The sequence below is a fragment of the Heterocephalus glaber genome, unplaced genomic scaffold, assembly GCF_053883595.1.
Source record: "Heterocephalus glaber isolate CG9 unplaced genomic scaffold, H.glaber_assembly_v1.0 deba00001914, whole genome shotgun sequence".
Taxonomy (NCBI): domain Eukaryota; kingdom Metazoa; phylum Chordata; class Mammalia; order Rodentia; family Bathyergidae; genus Heterocephalus; species Heterocephalus glaber.
The window spans coordinates 9,600-36,002 of record NW_028258516.1 but is presented as its reverse complement, the minus strand read 5'-3'; the positions used below and the strand labels follow the sequence as shown (position 1 = coordinate 36,002).

General features: G+C 49.9%; 2 protein-coding genes across 3 annotated transcripts in view; both read left to right on the top strand.

Annotated features, from left to right (window-relative positions):
* Positions 1-3,992, top strand: part of LOC147820454 (adhesion G protein-coupled receptor V1-like) — a 13,165-nt gene extending 9,173 nt beyond the window's left edge. For both annotated transcript variants that reach the window (XM_087204203.1, XM_087204204.1), the window contains exons 8-10: positions 650-924; positions 2,638-2,813; positions 3,879-3,992. The gene's annotated coding sequence lies outside the window, so the exon portion shown is untranslated. The remainder of the gene's footprint in view (positions 1-649; positions 925-2,637; positions 2,814-3,878) is intronic.
* On the top strand, positions 3,970-26,403 carry LOC147820453 (anthrax toxin receptor 1-like). Its single transcript, XM_087204202.1, has 14 exons — positions 3,970-4,003; positions 5,401-5,496; positions 11,208-11,276; positions 12,717-12,788; positions 14,110-14,191; positions 14,287-14,320; positions 15,205-15,284; positions 15,355-15,423; positions 15,718-15,798; positions 15,894-15,951; positions 21,978-22,076; positions 24,397-24,466; positions 24,988-25,069; positions 25,858-26,403. The coding sequence occupies exons 3-14, from the start codon at positions 11,218-11,220 to the stop codon at positions 26,194-26,196; spliced, it is 1,125 nt and encodes a 374-aa protein (XP_087060328.1). The 5' UTR covers positions 3,970-4,003; positions 5,401-5,496; positions 11,208-11,217; the 3' UTR covers positions 26,197-26,403.

Below are 26,403 nucleotides of genomic sequence, written 5' to 3'. Positions count from 1 at the left end.
GATTGTAAAAATAGAAAGCTCTTGATATTTGGGGATTTCTAAGCCTCTGTTTTTGACTCATAATAATTTTTTTCTTGTACATTTTCTTAGTAGACAAACATTTCATTTAGAAAATAGTGACAGTTTGGCCCTTCCTTTCCGTTCTTTGTGCCAGTTTCCTGGGCGATAGCCCTAGGACTCTGCTGCCTGAGCAGGGAGGAGAGATGCCGCTGCGTGTGTTGTTTCTGTTTCTAACGGCAATGGTTTTGCTCTTTGAGCATTAAATGGGGTATTGCTAGTGACTCCTGGGAGATGCCATTCCACTAGCTTGACAAACATGCCTTCTCTTCCAAGATTACAGACTGTTTTTATATCACGAGGGAATATGGAATTTTATTAAATGCTTTAGACAATTTTGCTCTTTTGTTTTGTTTTGTTTTGTTTTGTTTTGTTTTGTTTTTTTGGCACCGGGGATCCAACTCGGGTCCTTGCGCCTGTGAGGCAGGCAGCAGAACCACTGAGCCCCCAATTTTCCTCTTTTTTAAGAGAAAAACTTACGTAAAATAATGGCTTTAGGTAACGAATAGGCCTCATTTCCAATGACACAACCACGCTCCTCTGGCATTCAGAGCTCGCTGTTTCCGCTCACCTCCGCTCCTCGCCCTCGCAGACCTGGTCACTGTACTCGCTAACGACGATGGCCCCGGAGTCCTGTCCTTCAACAACAGCGAGCGCCTCTTCCTGAGAGAGCCAGTGGCCGCCTCGGTCTCCCTCTCCACGCAGCAGAGCGAGGCAGTGCTGTCCGTGGTCTGGGAGCCCGCGCAGGGGCTGTTCGGGACCGTGACCGTGCAGTTCCCGGTGACCGAGGCCAACTCCTCTGCGGAGTCCCAGGACCTGACCCCTTCCCGAGGCTACATTGTTTTAGAGGAAGGAGTTCGATTCAAGGTACGGTGTGGCTCTTTTATCTTTAATGTTGCAGAGGGCTTCTCTAAAGGTGCACCCTACCTATCCTCAAAGGGAAAGGAAGCATTCCCAACTGAGGATTTCCTACAGACCCGGAGAGGAGTGTGTGGTCCCAATGAGGTGCAGCTGGAGAAGTCGCTCTTCATGGAGCAAGGGAGGGAGAAATAATAAAACGTCATAGAGCTAGTTTGAATTTCAAGCCCATGTCAATGGCAAAATTCTCTTTATATTGTGTATTAAGCATAAACTAAAAACAAAAAAATCCCAGCCTCACTCAGACACTTCTTTTTGCCACAGTTTAAATGTAACTGCTTATCTTAGATTGCTTGTTTGGGCGTAGGAATAGTATATTAGAGGAAAAATGCTGAGTTTGAGTTGAATTATGACTGTGATCTCATGGAAGTTTACCCTCTAAATTTTTTTATATTTTTTATTTTCTATACTTGTTACTAAACTTTATTTTTAAAAACAGTTTAATTTTAAGATAGTTATACTACCTTTAGACATTTTTCTCTAGCTGGCTATATAAAATATAACTCCAAACTAATATACATAATTCTTTCATCTAAAATAGTTCATCCCGTTAAATAATTTTCCTCATGATAATTTTGTGTAAACTTCAGCATACTTTTATGCTGGGCTGTTGTTATGTTCTTGGAAATGTAAACCTTTAATTGTTCAGAGACACTTAAATCCTGAAATGATATAAAAATTCAGATTTGAAGTTTATTATGATTTTGCCCTTCTTTTGCTGTGTTCACATTTTTTCATTTTTAAATTTTAAATTATTTGTATTGTTTTTTTCCTGTTACTTTTTCATAGGGTGAAGAAAAGCCCTTTCTGTTCATTAGGCAAATTAAATGTTAGGGCAAATTGGAATAAATTTTAATGCACATAACTGCTTTTTTCCCCACATTTTTAATCATGAAATATAATATACAACTCTTAAATGTGTGCATGAATGACTTAAAAGACATATGCACACGTGTAACCACTCAGATTAAGATACTTAACAAGTCTCTCACCCAGAAGCGTTCCCTTTGCCCTTTCCCTCTTCCAGAAGAAATTGCTTTCTAATGTTTATAATTACAGACTCATTTTGCTGGTTCTTGGGCTGTGTCAATCGACTCATGGGGTATCTACTCTTTTGTGTTTGACTCCTTTCACTCAACATAATTGTTGAAATCTGCATGATTGCACAAAGCAGTAATTTCTTCCTCTTGTGTTACGGAGTAGTGTTCCAGTAAAGAGATCCCACTTTGTTGATCCAGTCTCCTGCTGGTAGAGATTCAGATTGTTTCTGATTGGTGCCTGATCCCTCACTACACTTGAGCAGTGACTCCTAGTTTACAATGGGATCAATAAAGTTATAAAGTCAGGGCAGCATAAGAAGTTAGCAAAAATGAAGATGTGAATTTAATCTTTTAATGAGTGTTATTTTAAAATGCTTAAAATATTTATGTTTTAGATACTTTCTTTCAATATATGCCTGTTTTGAAAATCCACATACTAGTACCTTGAAACAGTTCTAGCTATCACATTACGGGGATCATTATTATAAAGAAAAAAGGTGGTATTTCTCAAAACATATTATTTTCTTGTCAGAATGTGTAATAAAGTTTGTGTGTGTGTGTGTGTGTGTGTGTGTGTTGCAAACTGTATTCTAGTAACTGTATCTTTTGATTTTGTTTTCAGGCCCTACACATATCTGCCATATTAGACACGGAAGCAGAAATGGCTGAGCATTTTGTTTGCACCTTGTTTAACCCAACTGGAGGTGCCAGACTGGGGTCACGCGTTGAAACCTTGATAACGGTTTTGCAAAACCAGGCCCCTCTGGGGCTATTCAGTATCTCTGCCGTTGACAATAGGTATAATTTATAAGGAGATTATCACTTCAAAAACTAAGTAGGGAATGTTTTTTGACATAAAAAATGTTTGATTATTTGAGAAAGGGCCTTTTAGAATGACCTCTGGAAGATAGATTCCGAGAGGTTGTGCATTCTCTCCCGTAATAGGGAACATCCAAAGGCTAAACGTGTCTGATGTGGTGATGTTATTAGAATTTTTCTGTTCTCAGGTTTTCAAGTAAAGGCCTGCATTATTTTGTGTGTGTGTGTGTGTTTTGTTTTCTTTTGTTTTTTGTACCAGGGATCAAACTCGGGATCAAATCCCCGGCCTAGGCCAGGGATTTAGCTCAGTGGTTTTGCTGCCTGCTGCGCAAGCACAAGGACCTGAGTTCGATCCCAGGTACCAATAAATAAATAAATAAATAAATCCCCGGCCTATTTTGTGTTTTGAAAAATAATAAAATCAATATATATGGCATGTACTTAATTGCTCAGACCAAATGAATGACTCTTCAAACATATATTAACATGGCTGTAGTTCTAAAGTTTCCTCTGGGAGCTACAAATGTTTATATTTTATGTCTTAAAAATACTTTAAGTGATAAATGTTTATTAAAATACAAAGAATTTCCTGACTCAGGACTGGGAATTTAGCTTAGTGGTTCTGGCGCCTGCCTTGCAAATGCAAGGACCCGAGTTCGATCCCTGGTACCAAAAAAAAAAAGAGAAAGAAAAAGAATTTCCTGACTCATTTTCCCCTAGTTAGAAGTTTTTGATTTCCATGTGAAGAAATTTAGAAATAGGGTTTTTTTTTTAGAATGTATAATGTGAAGTTACTGATTCTTAATATTTTCTTAGGATTATAGTATAAGGGTACTGCATTGGGCTTTTTGGAAAAACTCCATAATTGAATGATTTTTTTAGTTCTAGAATCTAGTCTCCCTGGTATATAAAATTTGTGGATGTTACTTGAGTTGCATAAATGTAGTAACGTATCAAGTATGTGCTGGCAATGTGGTACATATTTTAAAATGTATAAATTATTCCTTTTTCTGCTTTCCACAATCCATTTTTTTCTCTTTTTAGGGCCACCTCTATTAACACAGAAGAAGCCAACAGGACTGTATACTTAAATGTATCGCGTACTAATGGCACTGAATTAGCTGTGAGTGTGCAGTGGGAAACGGTATCCGAAACAGCCTTTGGCATGAGTATGTTTCATTTCTTGTATGAGCAAAATATCCCTGCTGGGGCTTCTCCCAGGGCTGGGAGGTGGCTCCTGGGGCCCAGTGACTGAGAGCCCTGCAGAACCCAGGGCTGGGCCATGTTGCTGCAGGGCCAGAGCCACCCAGAGCCCACCCCTGTGGTGACACCCCCACTTGAGGAGAAAAGGAAGTCACTGAGGCCTGTGCTGGGGGCTGAGCACTGGAGGCCCTGCCAGTCCTCTTACAGACACGGGGTTTCCCTGAGGCCCCATCCTGCCTGCAGTGACCGGGACTGCTTCTTCCTGGAGTTGGGTGGAGGCAGGATCTGAGGGCCACTCACTTGTTCAGGATGAAGTAGATGTCGGAGACGCCTGGGCATGGCGGCTGATCTGCATTCCTCTTATGCCAGCTGTGCACTGAGACCTGGGGTTGGAAACTTCCGGAGCCCAGGCCGAGTCGCTGGACATTTCTCGAGCTGGCAACTACATCTGGGGGCTCCCTGTGCTAAACAGGGCTGAAAGGAGCAGCAGCAGAAGCAGGAGGAAGAGCACAGAACTAGGGCCATGACTCCCCATTTTCTTGGCTGTCTCTGTGACCGCTTTGCTTATGAACCCTGCCCCAGGGCCTCCTGGTTGACAACCTCCCCTGTGCCCAGGGGCCTTGGCTGGCCCCTGGAGCCCTGTCACCAATGCCCAATGTGCCCACACAAGTTCCCTCTCGGAGCACAGAGACTGGGAATCCTGCTGCCCCAGGTGTCCTGCTGCCAGCTGTGCCCAAGGCCCTTGCCTCCTCCTCTAGGCAAAACACTGGGATTATGATGGACAGAATGGTTGACATGGTGACTTTGTGAGCTACAGCTCCGCCCAAGGACCTGCATGTGGTCATGATGCTGACCATGATCCTGATGCTGTCAACAAGCAGGTCCCTGGGCAGAGCTGCGGGTCACAAAGTCACCATGCCAACCATTCCATCCGTCATAACCACAGGGTATTCTGCCCTGGGGTGGGGGGAGGGCCTTGGGGACAGTCCGTGGCTGGACACTGAGGGAAGCAGTGTCCTCAGTCACTGTGCTCTCAGAGGGAACTGGTGTGGGCCCACTGCGCATTGGTGACAGGGCTCCAGGGGCCTTGGTCCCTGGGCACAGAGGAGGTGGCCACACAGGAGGCCCGAGGTGGCTGGTGTTCGGCCTCCCTGGGCTCTGGACAGGGTCCCATGAGCAAGGAGGTCACAGAGACGGGCAGCAAAATGGGGAGGCACAGCCCCTGTGTGCCCTGCTCTGTGCTCTTCCTCCTGCTCCTCCTGCTGCTACCTATGTGGCTTTCCAGAGCCCAGAGCTTCCAGGACCCTGGCTCAGGCTGGAGAGCTTCCCACTCCTATTACCCGAACTCTACCCATTTCTGCAGCTACGGAGACCCACAGGCCAGGCAGAGTGGGAACCAAGATGAGGACGTTCTGCAGTACTGTGATGGCGCTTTTGATGTCTACTACCTCCTTGACTCGTGAGTGCTCTTCTTACCTCGGCCTGGGTGGGCCCAGCTGTCTGTCCCCTAGGTCACTGTAGGAGGATGTGGTATGAGGGGTTATGAGCCTTTGCCAGAAGAGAAGCAGGGCCAGTGTGCTGTAAGAGAGGAGAATCCAGCCTCTGTGGCTTCCTGATTCCTGGAGGGGGACTAAGGACCCAGCAAGGTGGTAGTCTTTTGCATCCAGCTGAACATCCAAGCCTTTATTGGTCAGCTTCTCTTTGGAGTGAGTTAAAGAAAATAAGTGAGTCCCCTGTGTGCCAGAATTCTGTCCAGGTGATCTCTGAGAGCCATTACGGGAGCCATCGGTGCAATGCCCTATGATTCCAACCTGGGAGTCCAAGCAGGACCAGAGTATGAGGAGAGGGTCGGGCAAGAGGGGGAAGCCAAATAGGGGTCCCTGAGACAAAGGCTTCCGTCAGAGGAGGGATGGGTCACATCTGTGATTCCTAAAAGACTGGCAGCCTTGGGGAGGATCAGTTGGAAGGGGAAGGATGAGACTGGGTGGCAGTACAAAGAGGAAGGGTCCTAGGCGGCCTGGGGAAGGCAGGAGGGAGCCTGGGACAGGTGTGTGCAGAGCAGAGGTGGCACCCACAGGCTGGAGCTGGCAGAGGAAGGAGGGAGAGTGAGGGGGGAGCAGAGGAGCTGATGTCCATCCTCCTGACCCCAGCTCTGGGCAGTGTCACCTTGCTGCAGGGGACAGGGGCTGCAGCCCTCCCCGGGCATCAGGACTGTGGTAGCTGCTGGAACACACAAACCAGGGTCGCTGTACTCTGGAAACAGAGAAGCCTGCGTGCCTCTGCCCTGAAGGGGTGTCAGCAGAGTTTAGATGGGAAGCGGGCAAATCTGCCTCTGACTGTCTCCTGAAAAGCAAAGAAAGGGCTGGATTGAGAGGCTGCAGTTCGGATCTTTCCTGCATCCCCTCCCCTATCCTCTGCTGTCTACAAGGGTCTGTGGAAATAGTTGTTCACTGTATTTAGGGAATGACGATAAGAAAAATGTCTATACATGTACAGGGCCCATGCAATTTTAAAAATATTTTCAGTCCATCTTTAGGTGAATGGGTAGATGGAAAAGCTGGAGATATGGAAGGCAATGGTACTGTGTCCTGGGCACCAAGGTTTCCATGAGGACGGCTCACATCCACCAGGTCTACTCTCTTGGTTTGCAGACTTCCTCCTTGTCTCTACCTTTCAACTATTTCATTATGACGTGTCTTGGTGTAGGCTTCTTCGCGTTATCCTACGTGGATGGATTGGATTTGCAGATGAGTATCATTCGTGAAATTTGGGATGTGTTTGGCCAGTATTTCTTCAAGAAATGTCTCTACTCCTTTCTCTCTATTTCTGAGACTCTTACATTGTCTATAGTGGTCTGCCTGGTGGTACCCCACAGATCCCTTAAATATCCATCACTTTTCTTCTCTCTTTCTTTTTTTTTTTTGTATTAAATTCTTTTATTGGTACATTGTAGGTATCCAACACAATTACATTTCTCATTGGGAATTGTACCTTTATATAATGCATCTTGGTTCTTATTTTTTCCCCATTCCTAGCCCTCCACCCTTCCCTATTTACAAAGACTTTATTTCCATTTTTTCCATTTCTCATCAGGTTTTCCTTTCCCTTCTTTCCTTTCCCCTGTGCCTCCCACTACCCCTACCCCTTTGGACCTTTTCTTCCTATTTTACATTATCGATTATTCATTCTAATAATCGGTACATTGTAGGTATACAATATAATGACATTCATCATTGGAAATTTGCACCTTTACATAGTCTCTCTTGGTTCTTGTTTTTCACCTTTGCCCAGCCCTCCCTTCAACCCCTCCAGCCCTCCCTATTTACAAAGATTTTGTTCCTATTTTTCCATTTTCTCATATTAATCCCATTCCCTTCTATCCTTTCCCTTAGCCCTTCCACTTCCTTCCCCTTTGGGACAACGGCTCAGAAGCCCCTACCTCTGGGCCGGGAACAGTGGGACTCAGTACCTTGGTCTGGTGGTCTGGTGTCCTCTGCGCCTTGGTAATGTGGAATCAGGTGGCTGCCTGTCTGCAGTGGGGTGATCCGGTGTCTTCCGCGTGACTCAGGACCTCGGTAGGGTGTGCACAGACCTGCCTGTCTGCAGCGGGCTGATTCGGCGTCTTCCGCATGACTCTTCTCTCTTTCATTTTCATTTCCTTGAAATACGTGCTTTAAATTATACTGTACTATAATTCAATTGGCTTATTCTTTCTTCTGCTGTTCAACTGTTCAGATGTAGAGCTGAACAGCTCCACAAAATAAATGAATATTTATACTGAAAAAAATTATATCATCCATCTATGAGGCACTTCATCACCAGCATTTCTGTTTGGTTCCTTCTTAATGTTCTCACTCTTTGTTGTTATCCTGACTTCCTTTAATTTTTTTGTCTTTGTTTTCCTTCAGTCTTTAAGCATAATTAAGACAGTTGTTTTGAATCAATATGTAGTAAATCTAAAGATTTGACATCCTTTGGAGTGGTTTTTGTTGATTAATATAGTTCCTTTGAGTGAGGTGTGCATTCCTATTACCTTGTATGCCTTGTGGAGTTTTTATTTATTCTTTTTTTGACAATTAGGTGTTTGAACATTATTATATTGTAACTTTAGAAATCAAATCCCAGCATGCTTTGGCGGGGGGGCGGGTAGATGTCTGTATTCATTCATGTATTTTGAGACTTTTCCAAACTATTTTTGCAAAGACTTCCTAGCTATATCTGATTACTGAGTTGGTGGCCCTTCAGCTCCTATTCAGGTAATATCGTGACAGATTTCGCTGAATTCTGGAAGCTCAAACAGAAGTACAAACACCATAAAAATTAGGCAGAGAAAACATCCACCAGCCTGTCTTTACAGTTGGTTTGTGCTGAGGTACAGCTTTGGAACTTAGCTGAGGTTGTTCTGCATCTAAAGATCAACCTGAGTCAAAAGCCTATGTTTGGATTTCTCTAAACACAATCCTTGCTCCTGTACAAGTGTGAACCTCAAAACTCTGGACACATTGCTGGCTGTGAGCATCCTAACTCCCAGTCTCCCTCCCCTTGCCTTTGATGACCTAGTGTAGGTCCCCACAGAAAATAGGCTACTCCAGGTGTCTATGGAATTGTCCAGTTTCCTCACTCATGTTCTGACTTCTGAAACAGAAGTCAGAAACAGAATCAGCAGAATTCAGATGTCCCCTAGGCAGGTGAAAACGAAGGCAGGTGCTCACAAGTAAAGCATGTGTGTCCCCCTGTGGTTGTGGAGAGCCACTTGGCCTGGACCATGCTGGGAAGCGGGTAAGGGAAGGGTTCCACAGAACACCTCACACTTTTCCACCCTTTAGAAGGGGGCTTTTTCACCGTGGCACGTTTGCTCCATTTCCATAAAGCACTGATGGGCATTTTGCAGAGCTCCTGCAAGATGAGCACACAAGCATTTCACTTGTTTTGTAAGTTTCTGTAGGAGAACAAGGGCCCAAAGCATACTTGGCTGTTTATTCTAACATCCCTCCATGATACTAACTTTTACCTAGAATTCCATTTTTCCCATTTGTCAAGGAATGGTTTGAAGAAAAATTTAAATGCCAAATAGTAGAAAGAAACTCACAAAAAACTGAGAGCTCCTTCCCAACCACTCTCTGTGTCTGAACCCAATAGCCAAACATAGCTCCATGCAAATCTCTAGTTTTCTTTGACAATGTACAGATGTTTGTGATAACGTGTTTGTAACAACTGTCTTCTGCTGCTTTGAGATTTACCCATTGTTCATCAACTTGTTTTTATGGTGAAATTTTCTCAGCTTCTACTCCCCTATACGATTTGATCTCACATCCTTTCATCTTCTCAACCTGGTGCTGTCACAATGATGTTTCAATCAGATTTTATCAGAAGTGGAAGCCTATGAGGAGGTGGGCCCTCCCCAAGGCACCTACTTCCTGGGCACCTGACTGTGCCTGTGTCCTTTCCTCTGCCCACGAGCACTTGCTTTCTCCTGTGTCCTACAATCCAAACCCTCTTTCAAAATCATCACTCCTAGGACTCCCCAGGAGCAGGTGCCATAAGCAGGTGAAGAGTGATGAGAGGGAAAGCAAAGAGTGTGAGGATTAGGGAAATGAGGTGACTTGCTTCTTAATCTTGGAGTTGCTGAGGGTAAAGCCTGCATCCTGGAAAAGTCTTAGGGTCTGGTGTTTGCTTACACAGCAACTGTCAGACAGCAGTGTCACTCACATATGCCAAATACAGTGGACAGTGCATGGGGTATGAAGAAAGACCTGGCTATAGATTTATCCCGGGTATGGACATTGTGACAAATAGCCTGAAAAGAGCTCATTTTCCTCAATCATGAACTGGGACTAAGCAGACATCACGGGGTGGATCTGGAGGGAAAATGACCTCTACGTGCCTGGGACACATGTGCTCCCTGTCTGTTACCAGGAGATTGTTAGGATGATTTAGTTCTTCATTTCCTCCTGGTTTCTACACTGATTTAGACCCAGCCTAGCAGAGTAGATGGAACAGGAGGAGGTGGCTCTTGGAGTGTGACAGTCAGCACACATTTGTGTGACCTTCGGGGGTCCCACTTGTGGGCATGATCATCTCTGGAGGGGAGAAGGTGGCCTCCTGGTGGGTGCCTCTCACCCACTCACCATGGAGCCCCGAGTATCACACGTCCCTCCGCACCAGGCGCAGTTCTCTTCTGCCCCCTGATGCTTGACCGGAAGAGCTGTGGGGACCCAGAGACCTTTGCCAGGGACATAGGGCAGATGTGACTGGTTCCCACTGGACAGGAGTCACGAGGCCCCAGGCTCCTCCTGCTCCTCACTCTCCATCTGGGGACAGAGTGGGACACAATGGAGCAGGATGCTGGAGTGGGGATGGGAAGAGCCTGCAGCCATCCCTGCTGGTCCACAGTGTGGGCACCAGGGCAGCAGTGGCCAGCCTGTTCCCTTTCCCTGGCAGTGTCTGCTAGAAAAGGCCTCTTGGGCCTGCAGGGGCTGGACTAAAGGCTGGTGACAAAACCAATGTCGCACAGTCTGGGGTGCTGGTCCCCCATGCTGAGGCCCAGGTTCCCATGGGAACATGTCCCCCAGCCTCCATGCTGCTAGGGAATGTGGAAAGGAAGAGGAATCTGGGGTGTGATGAGGAGATATGCAAGGCAGATACAGTCTACAAAAGGTTCCCGTTCCAAGGGCAGGTCTGACATCTGGAACCCAGGAGTCCAGCAGGGAAGCCACAGGCCACATCTGGTCACCTCTGGACCTGGTGATGGCTCTAAAAGGCTTCCAATGGCCATGGTGCCAAGGTCACTACCCACAGGGACCTGGGAAGGTCACATCATGGGCAAGTGATGGCAGAGAACCCACAAGTCAGAGGTGACCAGAGACTTCTTCCAGCATGTCCCCTTCTTCCAGTTGGTGTCACAGCCATCACCTAGTGTGACCAGCTGCACTGGTCGGCCACCAAGAGTCCCTTGTGCTGGGAGGCCCCTCAATCCCAGCAGATGGCCTGGTTGGCCAGCCTCTTCCCACTGGTGGCCCTGAGGACAGTCACCTCCAGGATCCCCTACTGTGGTCAGAGGCATTGGGGTGGGAGCCAGTGTTAAGGATCCTGAAGAGAAGGGGAAAAGACAGAGGCCAGGTGTTCCTTGAAAGGGCACCTCATCCCTTAACTCCTGTATCTTCATTGCAGATCCCAACCCATGTTGACCTGGGCTACCTTGTCCTCATGTTTGGAAGATTTGGCGGAGAAATATGTAAAGTATGCTTCTCTGTGATGCAGGCTGCTTGAACATCCATTAGACTTGGTGGGGTCCCTTTGTGGGGGCACAGAGCCCAGCATGACCAGGCAGGAAAGGGGACAGGGTGCACTGGTCCTCTGGGTCTCAGCTGTGTGCCTGCCCTGCCTGGGAACCTGGGCACCTGCAGGGACACCGTCTGCCCTCCAGACCCCCAGGTTGGGAAGGAAGTCAGGAGAGCAACTCAGTAGCTGACACCTGGACACAGGGTGCTCAGGGCCAAAGGAAAGGGACAGAGAGTGTGCCAGGAAGGTTAGAGGGGAAAACAAGGATTCCTAGAGGGAAGTGGTCCTGGGCAGCTTCCCAGAGAGATGGGAAGTAAACTTGACCTTGAAGGCTGGAGAAAAGTCAGGGTCACAGTAACCCTCAGGGTGCCCTCTAGTGGGTGGTCTGTTTAGGCTGAGGAGTGTGGGTAACTCAGGGGAGGGCTGGAGACAAATCCTCACAAGTTGCTTGGGGCCAATGTCACAAGGATTTATTGTTCCAGGCCAAGGAGGGCCTTGAATTCTTCCTCTGTGTCACAAGGAGCCATGGAAGATTCACAGGCAGGGGAGTGATATAGTGCTCCAGGAAAAAACCTGTCAACTGTAGGTGAACAGAGCCAGGAAGAAGAGCAGGAGCAGTGGTCAGCTCAGCCAAGAAGGCTGCAGCCACTTTGCCGAGGGTCAGAGGTCCTGGGCCAAGGGCAGTTGGTCAGTGGCAGGAAGGGGAGGCATTGTGAGGGAGTGGGATTTCCTGAGCTGGAAGGAGGGAGGAGGAAATGGAGGGAAAGAGGGATGGGGTTAGGATAGAAAGAAGGTGACTGTAGAAGACAGGCCAGGTGGGAGGGAGGCCCCATGAGGAATGAGGAGGCTCTGTCTCCTTTAGTGTGTGTGTGTGTGTGTGTGTGTGTGTGTGTGTGTATGTGGTTATAGCCTTGATATGAGTGTGCCTATGTACAACTGTATGTGTGCATGACGATATGTGTGACTATGTACATGTATGACGGTATGTGTGACTGTATGTGTGCTGTGAATGTATCAGTCTATGTGCATGTGAGTGTGAGTGGTAGCGTGAAAGTATGACTTTGAGTGTTGTACATATGTGTGTACTGTATCTGTGTGTGAGTGTTGAGTGTGTGTGAATTTGCATTAGTGTGTTTTAGAATGTGTAGATCAGTGTGTGATTGAGTGAGTATAAGTGTGTGTTGGGGTGCTGGCCCAGAGGCTTGGTCATGAGGTCACCCTGACTCTCCCTGGGTCCCTGGGTCCCTACAGGGGACTGCAGCATTGCCTACTGAGGCTCTTTGCCCGTATCTGAAATGACCCTGGGCACAGAGCTGTGAGCAGCAGGGTCCGTGCTTCCCCTGGGGATGTGTCCTGGCGTCAAGTTCCCTGGCTTCTCACAGCCATGCTTCTCCCCAGCCCCAACCTGCGCATGTCCTTCATTGTGTTTAACACAAGGTCAAGAGTTGAAATGATGCTCACCTCAAATAGGTAGGTGTTGGTGGGACCCGGGAGGTGGGCCCCAGGGGAAGAGCTGGAGGTTTGTGCTGGGCAGCAAGGTCCTCTGGTGGGTCCCAGACAGGCAGCCCCAGGGGGCCCTGTGTCCTGGGCTCCTAAGGGTGCCACAGGGAGGGCTGTGGGGAAGGTGGCCTACATGTACACACAGGCTGAACACCAGAGGGGTGCTTGGGAGCTGCTGATGGGCTAGGCGGTGAGGGACCTAGCCCCTTAATGCAGTGAGGGACCTGACAGAGTGAAGAACGGAGGAGAGGAGGAGTGCTGTCTGGGGGCAGGGGAACTGCTGCCAAGAGCCTGGGATAAGGCAAGGGACAGAGAGGGGAGCGAGCGGGACAAGCCAGCAGCCAGAGAGGAGAGGGCGGGGGCTGGGCTGGGCAGGACCTGGCTGGGCCTCCCCTGGGCAGGGCTGGCTGTGTCTCCTCCTAGGCAGGGCCCAGGCAGAGACGCATCCAAGGCCCTCAGAGCTTGGCCCACAGCAGGTCTCTGCCCCAGGAGGAAGCCGCCCTCAGCGTCTTCACTCTAGGTGGCCTTGCTGTGCGGGCTCAGCCCTGTCACAGCCAATCAGCCTGAACACAGTCTTCCTTTTCTGTCCCAGTGCTGCCACCAGAGCTGGTGCTGCCTGCCCCGATCAATCCTGTCTCTAACAGCCCCTGACAGCTCTGTCCTGGCAGCCTGAGGACAGGGCTCGGCCGCCTCAGCAGCCTGCGGCCACGTCCCCACCTCAAGCCTTTAGGGTCAGGAACACTGAGGTTCTCAGCCCCGCTGCTCACGAAGCAGCCTGGCTCCTTCCTTTGGTGGCTAAGGGAGGGGCAGGTCAGGGTCTGTGCAGTGGAGACAGCACAGGACAGGCTGAGCTTGGGACCTGTGAACCAGCCTTCATTGCTGGAGGACAGAGCCTCAGCAGGGTGTCCTTGGCTTCCAGTCAGCATCAGGCATGGGGGGCTCCCTGAAACCTCAGACTCAAACTGCATGTCCCTGGGTCCCACTCCACCCTTGCTGTAGCACCCCTGGGGAGGGGTCCCTGAGGGTGGGGTGCTTGAGACAGGATGAGCTCAGAGAAAGTCAGGTTCCTGAGGGACCTGCTCTCAGCCTCCCCACCACCCAGAGGGCTCAGAGGTCAGGGACAGAAAAGGACACAAACCTGGCAATGATCCAGCACACAACTGGGTTGGGAGAGTTGCTCATGTTTCCCGTCCATGGCATTTCCACAGTTCACCCAGCCATAGGATGGCTTGAGGGCTGTTTCTTTCTGTCCACTTTCCTCACCTCCATCTTTTTGCCATGAATTTTTCAGAACGACAATCTTCCATCATCTTGTCCAGTTGGAGACCATTCCCACTGGTGGGAAAATCTACCTGCAGAAGGCACTCAGACAGGTGGGGAGCCCACTTCCTGGAGTCCATGCTGGCCCTCACCTTAGAGCACTATCCCAGTCTACTGCTCTCTCTATGGTGTTTCTCTTTCCTTGCAGGCGAATGATCAGATTGCAAGAGCCAATTCCAGAGGTGAGCCCCTGCCTTCCTCCTCAGGTGGCTGCACTGAGCTGGCCGCCCTCCAGGGAGCTCTATGTGCAGACCCCATGGTTCCCCAGCCTGGCTCTGGGAGCCCATTGCTCCCCTTCCCATCCCAGTACTTTTCAGTGGGCAGAGCACCTGCCCCAGCATGGCTCTCACAGGACAGGAGGTCCCATGGGTCCACACAGGGCACTTGGTCACTCTGAGCTCCTGGACTTTCACTGGGCCCTGTGTGCAGAAGGAGAAGGCCGAGATCCCAAGCTGCCTGAGAACCACCATAAGGAGCCCACTCTCTCCCCAGGGCCAGACCTTCCTCCCCTTCTCCGTTCCTGTCTTCCATGGCCCACTTGCTCCTGGACCTGCATCTCCTACCACGAAAATGGCTGGCAGCTCTGGGCCAGAGTGGTGGGGCCCAGTGGGGACTGTGCTGGGGAAGAATGGGGTCCCCTGTCCAGGACCCCGCATGAGAGTGCTGAGCAGCTGGGCCGCTGTCCCAAGCAGAAACCTGCAGGTTGTAGCCAAAGCAGGCACTGGCACCACCCCTTCCTGGGCTGCTCTGCAGGACAGGCTGCTGCTTCCTGTGCCCAGAGATGGGCTGGGGCTGGTGGACACATGGCTGGGCTGTCCTCAGGGCAGAGGGTGTGCCTTCTGGGACCAGTAAGGGTTCAGGCTATCTGGTAGGGAGATGGCCCTGGGCAAGAGCCCCTTCTCATTCTGGGGTCTCTGGGTGGTGGGTGCTGGGGTAAGGGTTAAGGTGTGAGGAGCACCCACCTGCCTTCCGTGGGCAGTGCTGAGGCCTAGCAGTCTACGGTGGTCCTGGGTCCCCTGCTGGTCACTCTTGGACCTTACTCACCACCCCTCTTGTTTCTTGACAGGCAACAGGGTGTCTAGCATGATCATCGCTCTACTTACTGGACAACTGAAGCCAGATGTACTTAACAAATCTGTGGTGGAGGTGAGTGGGCTTGTCCTCAGCGTTCTCTGTTCCATTCTGTGCCAAAAGCTCACCCAGTTCTTTCCCTCAGGCTCACAAGGCTCGGACCATGGGAGCGTACATTTACTGCATTGGTGTCAGCGAATACAACGTAGAACAGGTATTTTGGATCGGGTGACTGGGGGCCCTCTGCAGTCCCGCTGGTGACAGATCTCCAAGACAGCTCCTCAGGGCACCAGGAAATGCGGGCAGCAGGTGTGCCAGGCAGAAGGACAAAAATGGGTTTCAGTACACCGCACCACACTGAGTGGTGCAGAGCTTCCTATGTCCTGAGCCTGGGGTGCGTGCAGGCGCCCCCACGGCCCAAGGGCATGACACTGTGCCCTGGCTCTGGGGCCCTGGTGCATCGAGGAGTCCCTGCCTTGGGGGCCAAGCCAGTTCCTCTCTCTTATAGTTGACAGCAATTGCAGACAGCCCAGAACACGTCTTTGGCATACATGGGGTACCCAGGAACCTGCATGGAAGAGTTAACTACGTGCGTGAGTGGGCAGGGTGCGAGCAGGGGGACAGCGGCATCTCTTCAGGGCCTGAGGCTCACATTCCTGTCCCTTCTCCTGCTCTCCATCTCAGATTGGAACAAGGGCCTGTCTTGAACTCAGATCAGTGGAGCCTTCCCCTCTGTGCACAGGTGAGAGCTGAGGGGTGATAGCTATGGGCAGGGCGGTGCAGGGAGTTGTGTGCACAAGTAATATGTGGTGTGTGTGGTCTGTGGGATGTGTGGTATATGTGATGTGTAATATATGGTGTGAGTACTGGGGTATGTTGGTGCTGTGTGGCTATGTTCCGTGTGTCCTTGATTGATGTATGGGGATGCATGATGTATGTGTGATATTTGATTTATATGTGTGTTTTATGTTATGTGTATGTGTTTTATGGTATGTTTCTGATGAGTGTGATGGTGTTTTCATTTTGACATGTGTTGTTTGTTCTTGGTGGATGAACTATGTGTAGTACATGTAAAAGATACATGTTGTGTGTGGTAGGGTATATGCTTTGTATATTTGTGAGTGTATGTGGTGTATATTAGGAGTATGGTAGATGGATGTTATATATGATATATGTATTGGTGGTGCGGTGTGTATGTGTCCGTTGTGTGTTTGGAAAGTGTGTACATTATGTGTTGTGTTGGTTTATGAGGGGTGTTTTTGTGTGTTTATATGGTGTGTGTTCGGGGTACAATTTGTGTATGTTTGGTAAGTTTGTGGTGTGTGTGTTTGTAGTGTGTCTTTGATGATTGTGGGGCAGGGTGTGTTGTGATGTTGTTGTATGATATGTGTGGTATGTGGATTTGTGGAAATACGTTAAGCTGGTATCTAGATGGTCCCCCAAAGCTTCATGCACTCATAAGTGGGGCTTTGAGGAGTGACTGGATCATGGGTATGTGGTACTGGATTAGTCCACCAATTGTTTTAGCATAGTTCTAGGTATGGATGATGGATTTATTGAAGAAGGAAGCCCCTCCCTGGATGTGGGTGGCACCAACCAATAGTCTTGCAACTTGGATGAAATAAAAAGGGAAAGAAGGAAGTGCTGCTGCTTCCTGCTTGCCATGCCATGAGTTCTTTCTCCTCTGCCATGCCCCTCTTCCGTGCCACCCTGCCTTGTAGCCAGCTAACTATGGACTGAAACCTCTACAAACTGTGAGCTAACATAAACCTTTCCTCCCATAAGTTACAGATGCCAGATATTTTGTTCCAGCAACAAGAACCTAACTAAGACAGGATATATAGTGTGTTTTTCAGTATGACATGTATAAGGAGTGGGTATATATGTCTGTGGTACAGGCTATGTGTATCTTTGAGGAATGTGGTGTGTGATGTGTTTACATTTGCCATGAGGGGACAGTGTCATGTGGAGTAGGCAAAGCAGGTTGTGCTCTGTGATTTGTGGTGTGTGTATTTGGAATATATAAGATGTTTTTGGTGGAGTGTGGGGGTGGGTATAGTCCACATGACTCTGCATTGTGTATACATATATAATGTATATTCAATGGGGATGAAAGTCAAGAGTGACTGTGAGTATCTGTGAAATTACTTATTCTATCTCATAACAAAAATATTTCATGTAAAATTATTAAAAATACATAGTATTTCAAAATTCTGAAGAAAACCCCAGAATTCCACAACAGATAAATAGGTCAAAACATGTTGAGTATTCCTTTCCTTAATGCTTAGTTTTAGAAGGTGTTTCACTTAATCTTGACTGAATGAAGAGACTCCTGGAGCGGTAATTGGATGGTGAGAGCACAACCTCACCAACAGGTTAACCCACTAATGAGCTCATAGACAAGCAGGTTTAGAGGAAGTGGGAATAGTTTAAAGAAGTGGGTTATGGGGCATGACCTTGGGCACTATTAACTGGTCTCCAGCTCCTTCCTCTGTGGCCTTTCCAATCTGCTCTGTTTCCTGGCTGCCATGAGTTGAGCTTTCTTCCACTACACCCTTCCTCTATGATGTCTCTGCTTTGGAAACAGCAAGCAGCGAACCTGAACCCTCTGAAACCATAAACCAAAAGAAACCTTTCCTTGTTTGAGTTGTGATGTGAGATATTTTGTCCCAGTGACAGTAAGCTGACTAATACAGGAAATTGGTACCAGAAATGAATTATTGCTGTGACTGAACCTGATCCAAATAGTTCAGAAGCCTTTAAAATTGGTTTGCAGAGGGAGTTTGGAAAATTTTAGTGATGTGGGCTACATAAGCCCTACAATGCTGTAAGCAGAGGTTGATGGATGAGTGATTCTGGTAGAAACTTAGAAGATTAGAATGGTGACAGAAAGAGATAGTAAAGACTGCTCATGAGGTTTTAGATGGGAATGGGAATTGCTCTGGAAATGTGCATTTTACAACTGGCAAAAAATATGCCTATATTAGGTCTGTGCACTAAAACTTTGTGATGCCAACTTTAAAGGCAATGATCTAATTGACTCGATGGAAGAAATTTAAAAGCGGCCCAAAGTTCAGGCTGTAGCATGGGTACTACTGGAAAATTTTAGCAAGACTTACGGTGAGGATCAGGAGGAAAAAGCAGAGAAGAAAGATTTCTAAAACTTTCATTTGGCCAGAAAAGAATAATGTGTAAAGTTGGAGCCAAAGGAGGGATGATTGCTGAAGAGATTAGCACCATTACAAAGAAACCAAATAGTTTTTATTGAAACATCTTAAAAGGAAGGTGCCTTGAAGATATCTCAGAAATCATCAAGATGCCAACCCTTACAAAGTATCACAGTGTAAATATTTCATTTGAGGAGAGAGCTCCAGGAACACCTGTTTGAGAAGGGTCCCAGTGGAATGTGTTCTTCAGCACTCATTTCATCATTCTCAGCCACTCAGACATGCAGACACCACTGCAGCCATGGTCCAGGTGGACACAACTCAAGTTAGCAGAAGATTTTAGCACCATCCACGTGATGCTGGTTTTGCAGGCATGCAAAATTCAAGAGTCATGGGATCATAGAGGTTTCCACTCAGATTTCAAAGAAGGTCTTGGAGAGCTTGGAATATGTCACAAGGCTCTAGTTTCTGGCTGTAGACCCTGAGAGTGTAGTGCACGAACCTGAAAGAGTGAAATCAAAGCTGCAGTGGAGATCCCAGGAAGTTGGAAATGCCAGGAGCATGGAATGCCCACAAAGCCAGCACAAGAGAGAGACCATGTGTACTGCAACCAGTAAGGCTATTGGGATGGGGCTATCAGTGCCTTTTGAAGTTCATATCATACCACCACATACCTCGATGTCAGACATGGAGATATAGCACTTAATTTGCATTGCTGTGGATTTTTCTTACTGTGGTCCAATTGGTTTCTATCCCCCCATTCTTTCCATTGTTTGCCTTGCATCACTGTACCTTGGGATTATGTGACTTGTTTTTGATTCTTACAGGGGTTCACAGCTAGCTAAGAATATTTCTGCTGAGCCTCAGGGGAGTCTTTAGACTTTTGAGTAATGCTGAAACTTTTGAGTCTTTGGGGGAGGAATTAGTGTACTTTCACTTGTATGCAACTAAAAATTTTTAGTATTGAGTAGTTAGTAGTTTTATTTGTATGCAGCATTGTTGCATCATGTCAGGCAGAATTATGGCCTGGTTATCGTATTGTGTAGAAATGAGGTTTGAAGAAGGTGTACTTAGGCATCAACTTGACAAGGTGGGTACTTGTGCAAGTTAATCTTGATTGTCAACCAGACTGGATGGAGAAACTCGTGAGAGGTCTTGGATTGTGAAGGTGCCAATGTCACAGTGGCTTAGCACACCAGTGAATTCATAGCTGAGAGGGCTATCAGTAGATGGTATGGCTAGATGATATTACTCCTGCTTGGAGTAAGTTGGACATGGGGGCATGACCTTGGGAACTATATCTGATCCCTGTCCCTTCTTCCCTGGCTCTTTCACACTTGTTCTGCTTTCCCTTTGCCATGACTATAGCAGCTTTCCTTCACCATACCCTCTGCCATGACCTTTCTGCCTTGGAACCAGGTGACCATAGTCTGAAACTTCTCTTTGGATCTGTATAGATGTTTCTGGCTTTGGATTTTTTGAGGATTTGGAATTTTGCCTAGACACACTAGGATATCCTGGAGATGAGATACAAGTCTCATCAGTTATGCTTCATGTACGCTCAGTTATGTTTCATGCACACTGTGCATATGTAGCCTGAAGGTGATTCTATATATGTTAGTGCATTTGTATTTTAATCATGATTTGTCACAAAAAGTAAATTGTGGGATTTTCCACATTTGCTCTCATATTTAAGCTTAAAAAGTTACGGATTTTGGAGCATTTCAGATTTCATTTGTACAGATAAGTGATCCTCAAAATGTTAAGAGGAATTTAGAGCTCACCCCAGAAAGGCCATGCTGATGTGGAATTTGAAATATCAAAGGAATTCTAAATCCAAATCATGGGGAAAACAAGGCAATCACATCGCTGAATAAAACAAAAGTGTTGCACAAATTCAGCACCGGTATTGTACAAGACAGAAAGTAAACCTCCATGCCTGACCCGGCACCACAGGAGCAGCCGTTTGTTCCACCCCACCCCTCTGTGGAAATGACAGCACTTATCCCAAGGCTGGAAGTGATAAGGATGCCCCCAGTCCATCCCAGGTCCCTGCCTTGGTGCACTGAGGATGCTCCTAAGTGGTCCAGAGGGAGGCCACCTGTCTTTGTCATGGGCACTATGTATGCAGCCATCATCCCCATGTGGCTGGCTTCTGACACCCAGGTGGAGGGGACAGGGAGGGTCAGGCTCTTCCTCCCACAAGTGACACCTTGGCTGCTACAGCTGCTGGGTCCTGGCTTCTGTGTCCCTTGTGGGAGGCGCCATGACTGCAGGCTGTGGGAAGACAGAACTGTGCCCACTTTGAGCTCTGCCACCCACGGCCCAGGGGGAGGGATAAGGTGCCAACCACCTGGGCTGCAGTGTGGTCTTCGATGGATAGAAATAGCACTGTGGGGACATTGGGGGACAGACGGACAATGATGGCATAGCATCAGGACGTGGATAGGAGCTGAGGATGGCTGGACCTGACCTCTCCACCCTGGACCTCTGCTCTGCACCCGAGCCCCTCTGATGCTGGGCAGGGTGGGGGCTGCAGTGCTGGGTGGAGGTGGGTCAGGGACCTCACCCCAGGGTCTCTCCTCCTTCTGGTGTGAAGCACCTCAGCAGATCGGCTGCCCTGACACACAGGCCCCTGACGTCTGGGCAGCCAGAGAAACCCCAGGTGAGGACAGGAGCTGCCACTGCTTCCTCCCAGCCACAGAGCTGAGGTGACAGGTGCCTCCAGACACCAGCTCCACTGCTGACCTGTTACACTCCTGGGTGTCCCGAGCAGAGCTGCCATACACATAGTGACTCGGGGAAGCTGAGGCAGGAGCCTGGGCCCCAGGTGACACAGAATGGGCTGGGTACTCAGGCCGGCATGGAGAGCCAGTCCATGTGCAGGGACTGGGGGACAGGGCTGTTGCAGCCCAGGGTCCTGGGCTGGGTGACCTGGGGCCACACCAGGGCCATGGTGACAGGAAGGATACAGGCCTGGGCCAGGAGCTGCTGTCAGGCCAAGGAGCTGGGAAGGAAGTGCAACTGGAAGACCCACAGGAACCCAGCCTGGGTGCTGCAGAGCTGCCCAGCTGCCCTCTCTCGTCCCTTGTGGCTTGGCCTGAGGGGCATGGAGGCCCACGCTGGTGGAGTGAGGGACTTTTGGGTCCACGGGGAGATGGGCTGTGTTCCTTGTGGTTCAGGGAGAGGCTGGGTTTGGAAGGAGGTGTCAACCCCCATTAGTCCCCCTCCTGGTAGGACAGGGGCCTCTGGTGCCCCCATCCTGGCCCTGCTCCTGGGGTCTCCAGTGGGGACCATGGGAATTCAGGATGGGAGGCCTCAGCTGAGATGGCCCCTGGCAGTTGGGTGTCTGTCATGCTGCTGTAGTCGGGGATGGTGGGAGGAGGACTCCCATGTGTGTAAGGCTGGTTCTGCTGCATCCACATGGACCCTTGGTGACAGCAGATGTGAATTTGGCCTGGGGGACACAGATAGTCAGATGCAGCTGCTGCCTCTTGGGGCCCCTTTGGATTTGTCCTACAGGTGATCACAGTGAACAATGGTCTGAGAGAGGCCACAGAGTACAGCTCCCTCACTCATGCCTTTGAATGTGCCCTTACAGCAGCCAAGCAGGTGATTCTGAAAGGCTACGGCTTCCATAATGCAAGGAACAGAGACCAGGTCATTTGCAGATTCAAGTTCAGTAACAATGTTACCTTCGGTAAGGAGCCCCTTTGTTTTCTGAGCCACTACCATCCTACACAGTTGTACCCCCTCCTGTCTGTCACCTGAGTCCCTGGCCCTTTGCTGACCTTCTTGGAGACTGTCACGGGGTTCCGGGCACTGAATGTTGACAGGTGAAGAGGGGCCTGGCTGGGGTGCAGCCACCTCTCTGTTCATCTGGAAAGCAGGGAGGTAGGAAGTGTCCATCTCTCCACAAGCAGGCCAGAGCAGGCCTCCCCTCAGCAGGTTTGTGTGGTGGGCGCTGTCTCACAGCAGCATCTGGCCCATCCTATCCCCACCCTTTTCTGAGAGCCTAAGACTTGCACCAGACCCTGATGGCAGGACAGGCGACAGAACTTACAGTGCTTACAGTGTCAGGTTTGTGTAACTTTAGGTGAGGTTCTTTACTATGACAACCAAAGTATTCAGTGCAGTCCGTTCATGGCTGGAAAACTATTCTCCCTTCAGCCAGGTTGTGCTGGGCTCTCTGCTTCCCCTGACTGGGGGACCAGGTCTCCGTGGGCCAGGTAACCTGCCCTGCAATACCTCTCTACCCTGGGTCAGTGGCAGCAAGGTAGGGATAGCTTTCCACAATGAAAACCAAGTATCCCACCCCCAGAAGCAAACCCTTTCCCTGGCCAAGTGTCCTCCAGCCATTCTCATGATCAGCAGCAGAGAAGGCATAAAATGCTTCAGCAGGTCACAGGTAATATGATCAATGACACAGGGCCAGACAGCACTAAACCATTTTGTGACCAAATGTAGAAAAGACCTAAAAATACTACTATGTACAAAATAATTGTTAATTTTCTATCTTAAGTTACAAATGTTTATGATTATTTTAACATTTATTATAAATTTTTCTAATAAAAATGATACATAATATAAAATAAAAAGTAGAAATAGAGAATGCAGACATTGCCCCTAAACCATAAAGTGAAGTTCTGTTAGCACTCTCGAATACACCACAAACATTTTACTTTCCCATGAGTGTGATTTTTAAAGACCCTTCAGTGGGATGTGCACACACTGAGCAGCACACAAATGCTGCTTTAGGACATTTCAGTGTCTGCAGGGGCCAGGTGTATGGAGGGACAGAGACCCTGAGCACTCAGGGACAGGACTGCAGTTTCCCGTGCTGGGTTTGATCTGTGTGCTCTACAGTGCAGTGTGCCGTGCTGACCCCCCCCGCCGGCCCTGTAAAACCACAGGCTATTTCTCCACAGACGACAAGCCTGTTTTTATAAAAGTTAAAACACAACTCTAAACCTGATCCCGCTACCCAGGAGCCCTCTCCTCTCAGTGTCCCTGGAACATGGCCCTGTGCTGGGCAGGGTGCTGTGGAGCTGGCAGAGCATCCTCCCTGCTGGCTGCTCCACCATCGGGCTGAGGTCAGGAGGGACCTTGTCTGTCCCCACCTGTGCCTGGGGAAGCCAGAGTCAGGAGAAGGGACAGGGAGGGACTAGCCTCCCAGAAGCACAGATGGCAGGACCTGAGAGTCCTTCTGACTCCATCATTCCAGCCAGTAGAAGGGACACTGGGGACCTGGCAAGCTGGAGCCTGAGGCAGAGGGCTGCATGCAGGGGCCCAAGGATGAGGCTCGGCACTCACCTGGACCAGGGCTCAGGAGGTATAGGGAAGGTTCTATTGCTGCATGTTAAGGAACTCTTCTGAGTTTCCAAGCTCTTACAGAAACAGAGAAAGATAGATGAGGAGAAGACGGAAGGAAGGAAAAAGGAAGGAAGGAAGAGAAGGGGAGAAACAGAAATCACCAAACATCCCCATTTCCTCCGCGGGCTGCCCCAGCTCAGTAATGACCCCACCTGGGCCCTATGGTCAAATCCCAGGGTCGCCCTTGGTCATCTCAGCCCACCCCACACCCAGTCCCCCAGCTAGTCCCACATGACTGCTGTCCACACGGTGCCCAGGATCTGCGCACCCACAAAGATCCACTGCACCAGGAGCAAAACCCTGTTCTCTGCTCAGTGTCCACCTCTGGGCTCCTGTCCTTCCCTCCTCAGTGATCTCTGAATTTCCTGCCTCAGGGCCTTGGCATGTGACAGCCCCACAGCTTAGAACACACTTTACTCCCAACATTCCCTGGCTGCTGCTTGTCTGGTTACTCTGAGCTCGAACATCAGATGCTCAGGAAGAAGTGATGTTAGTGGACGTGGCTCACAGCACAAGAATGTATCAGAACCATCAAATACCTGTCCCCTTCTATCAGTCTAAGCCAGCACCTCTGCTTTCCAGAAGACAGTGGTAGCAGGGTAGGTGACTTGTGTGTAGTGATGTCCGCTTGTGTCCTTTTCTTTTAGATGAACATCCAATCAGGATGAACATGACAACCATAATTTGTCCCAAACCACAGGCAGTGCAACCTGGACAGTAAGTCACCATGGTTCTGGGTCCTAGGGGCAAGGACAGTGTGGCCTCTGTTTGCCACTGTCTCCTGTCCTGAGGTCGGCCTGCTCTGCACTGAGGCGCCCTCCCCACCTGCCCTTGTGGGTGACCTTCAAGGTGCCCAGGGAAGCACAGAAGCCCAGGCACTGCAGAGGGCAGGTGCACGAGAGGCTGGGCCAGACATGGCTGCCTTTCCTCCGGGTCACCTTTCCCGGCCAGGACCACACAGCGTGTGATAGAAGTGTGACGGTGATGCTGTTCAGACCTCCCTGGTCCCTCAGCCACGGCCAGGATGGCACCATCTGCCGTGAGGGCCACTCACTGCCTGAGCTGCAGCCCTTGCTGAGGCTGACCTCACAGTGACTTGGGGAACCAGCTCTCATGACCCACGTGACTTCCCCCTGGTCACCCTGAATGTGTGACTTTCAGAGTCATTGTCCTGAGCAGAGCTATGAGGTCCTGGTCCCCATAGGTCGGGTCCCTTGTCTGTCCCTCCTGTGCATTAGGAACATCACAGTGGAAGTCAGCCTGAACAGTGGGAGGGACTTCCTTGCCCGCAGCATCAGGGTGAAGGCCACCGCCGACTGTGTGAGTATTGGAGGCTGTGTCCTGGGCTGTGCCGAGCACTGCCCTGGGCGCACATACACCTGGGGAGGCAGAGGCAGGGGGTCCCATGTAGGCCAGAGGGCAGCTGTGCAGACAGTGAGAACTGATTGCATGGACAGGGTAGGGTTCACAGCACACAGAACCACCAGTAACCTCAGCGGCCTCCTCTGAGCCAGCGCGTGACTCGGGAAGGCTGGGCAGACAGCCCGTGGGCCCTCATTGTGAGTGACAATTAGGGCCAGCCCTGTCCCTTTTCTCACAGGCAGGAGGGAACACCCTAAGCCTTCTAAGCCAATTCCCCAGGCAGGAGGGGCTCCCACCCCTCTGCACAGGGGCCCACTGAGGCTCAGAGAGGGTGAGGTGAGCCCAGGATACAGAGCCAGGAGATGGGCGGCGAGGCCTGGGGTCTCCTGTCTTCCCCTGAGTCCCCAGCAGCCCGGCCTCCCCAACATGGCACCTGTAGCTCTCTGTGTCCTCAGGACGAGCTGTACTGGCCCCGAGGTGAGCAGGGAGGCTGGGGTCACGCAGGGTCTCCTAGGCCTCCTTGTCCGGGCTGAGTGCAAAGCCCTGAGCAGAGCAGAAGTGCGTCCTGCAGCCTGGGGACCAGGGCCGGCCCCTCACCACTCTGGGGACGCTGAAATCTGTCCGAGCTGTGTCAGCAAAGATGAGTAGAGGGTAGCCATGAGCAGATGCTCCAGTTGCTCTCCTGCCACCTGCAATTCATGCTGTCTGTGTGCTGGCCATGGTCACATGACAATCTCCTCCTGCAGAATCGGCCCCCCACAACCACCACTAGGCGCCCCAGGCTGCGTCCACCATCACCAACGGTATCGACCACAAAAACAACGACTCCAGCCCCAGTCACTCCTCGACCCCTGGACATCGCTGTCTCCCAGACCAGCCCACCCCAGCTGACGAAACCACCCAAAAAAAATGCCAAGCAAAGCGCTTCTGCTGCTCACAGCAGTGCTGGGGCTGCTGCTGATCCCCATGGTGCTCTGGTGGGTCTGGTGGTTGTGCTGCAGGAAGGTGAGTCCCTCTGCAGCCAGGGACCAGGACATGGGACAGCCCCCTGCTCCAGCCTGTGGGCCATTTCCCATCTGCCCTGAGCCAGCAGAGCCTAGCATGTGCCATGAGAAACCCAGACCCCAACCCAGCCAGAATCCCATGGGTGAGGGTGCCCCAGGATCCTGGAACAGGGAAGACTACCTCCCAAGAATGTCTGCTTGTGTCGCTTTATGTTCTCCTTGGGATCCAGTGCTCAGGGCTTTGGGAAAGGAGAGCTGGCCCTGTGTCCACCCTGGCTGCGCTGGGCT

Excerpts from the sequence above, each read along its gene's own strand:
- LOC147820453 (XM_087204202.1), top strand. The coding sequence starts at position 11,218 with ATGTTGACCTGGGCTACCTTGTCCTCATGTTTGGAAGATTTGGCGGAG. Across the intron at positions 14,192-14,286 it reads TGCAGAAGGCACTCAGACAG|GCGAATGATCAGATTGCAAG; the intron begins GTGGGGAGCCCA and ends CTTTCCTTGCAG. Across the intron at positions 15,799-15,893 it reads TGCATGGAAGAGTTAACTAC|ATTGGAACAAGGGCCTGTCT; the intron begins GTGCGTGAGTGG and ends TCTCCATCTCAG.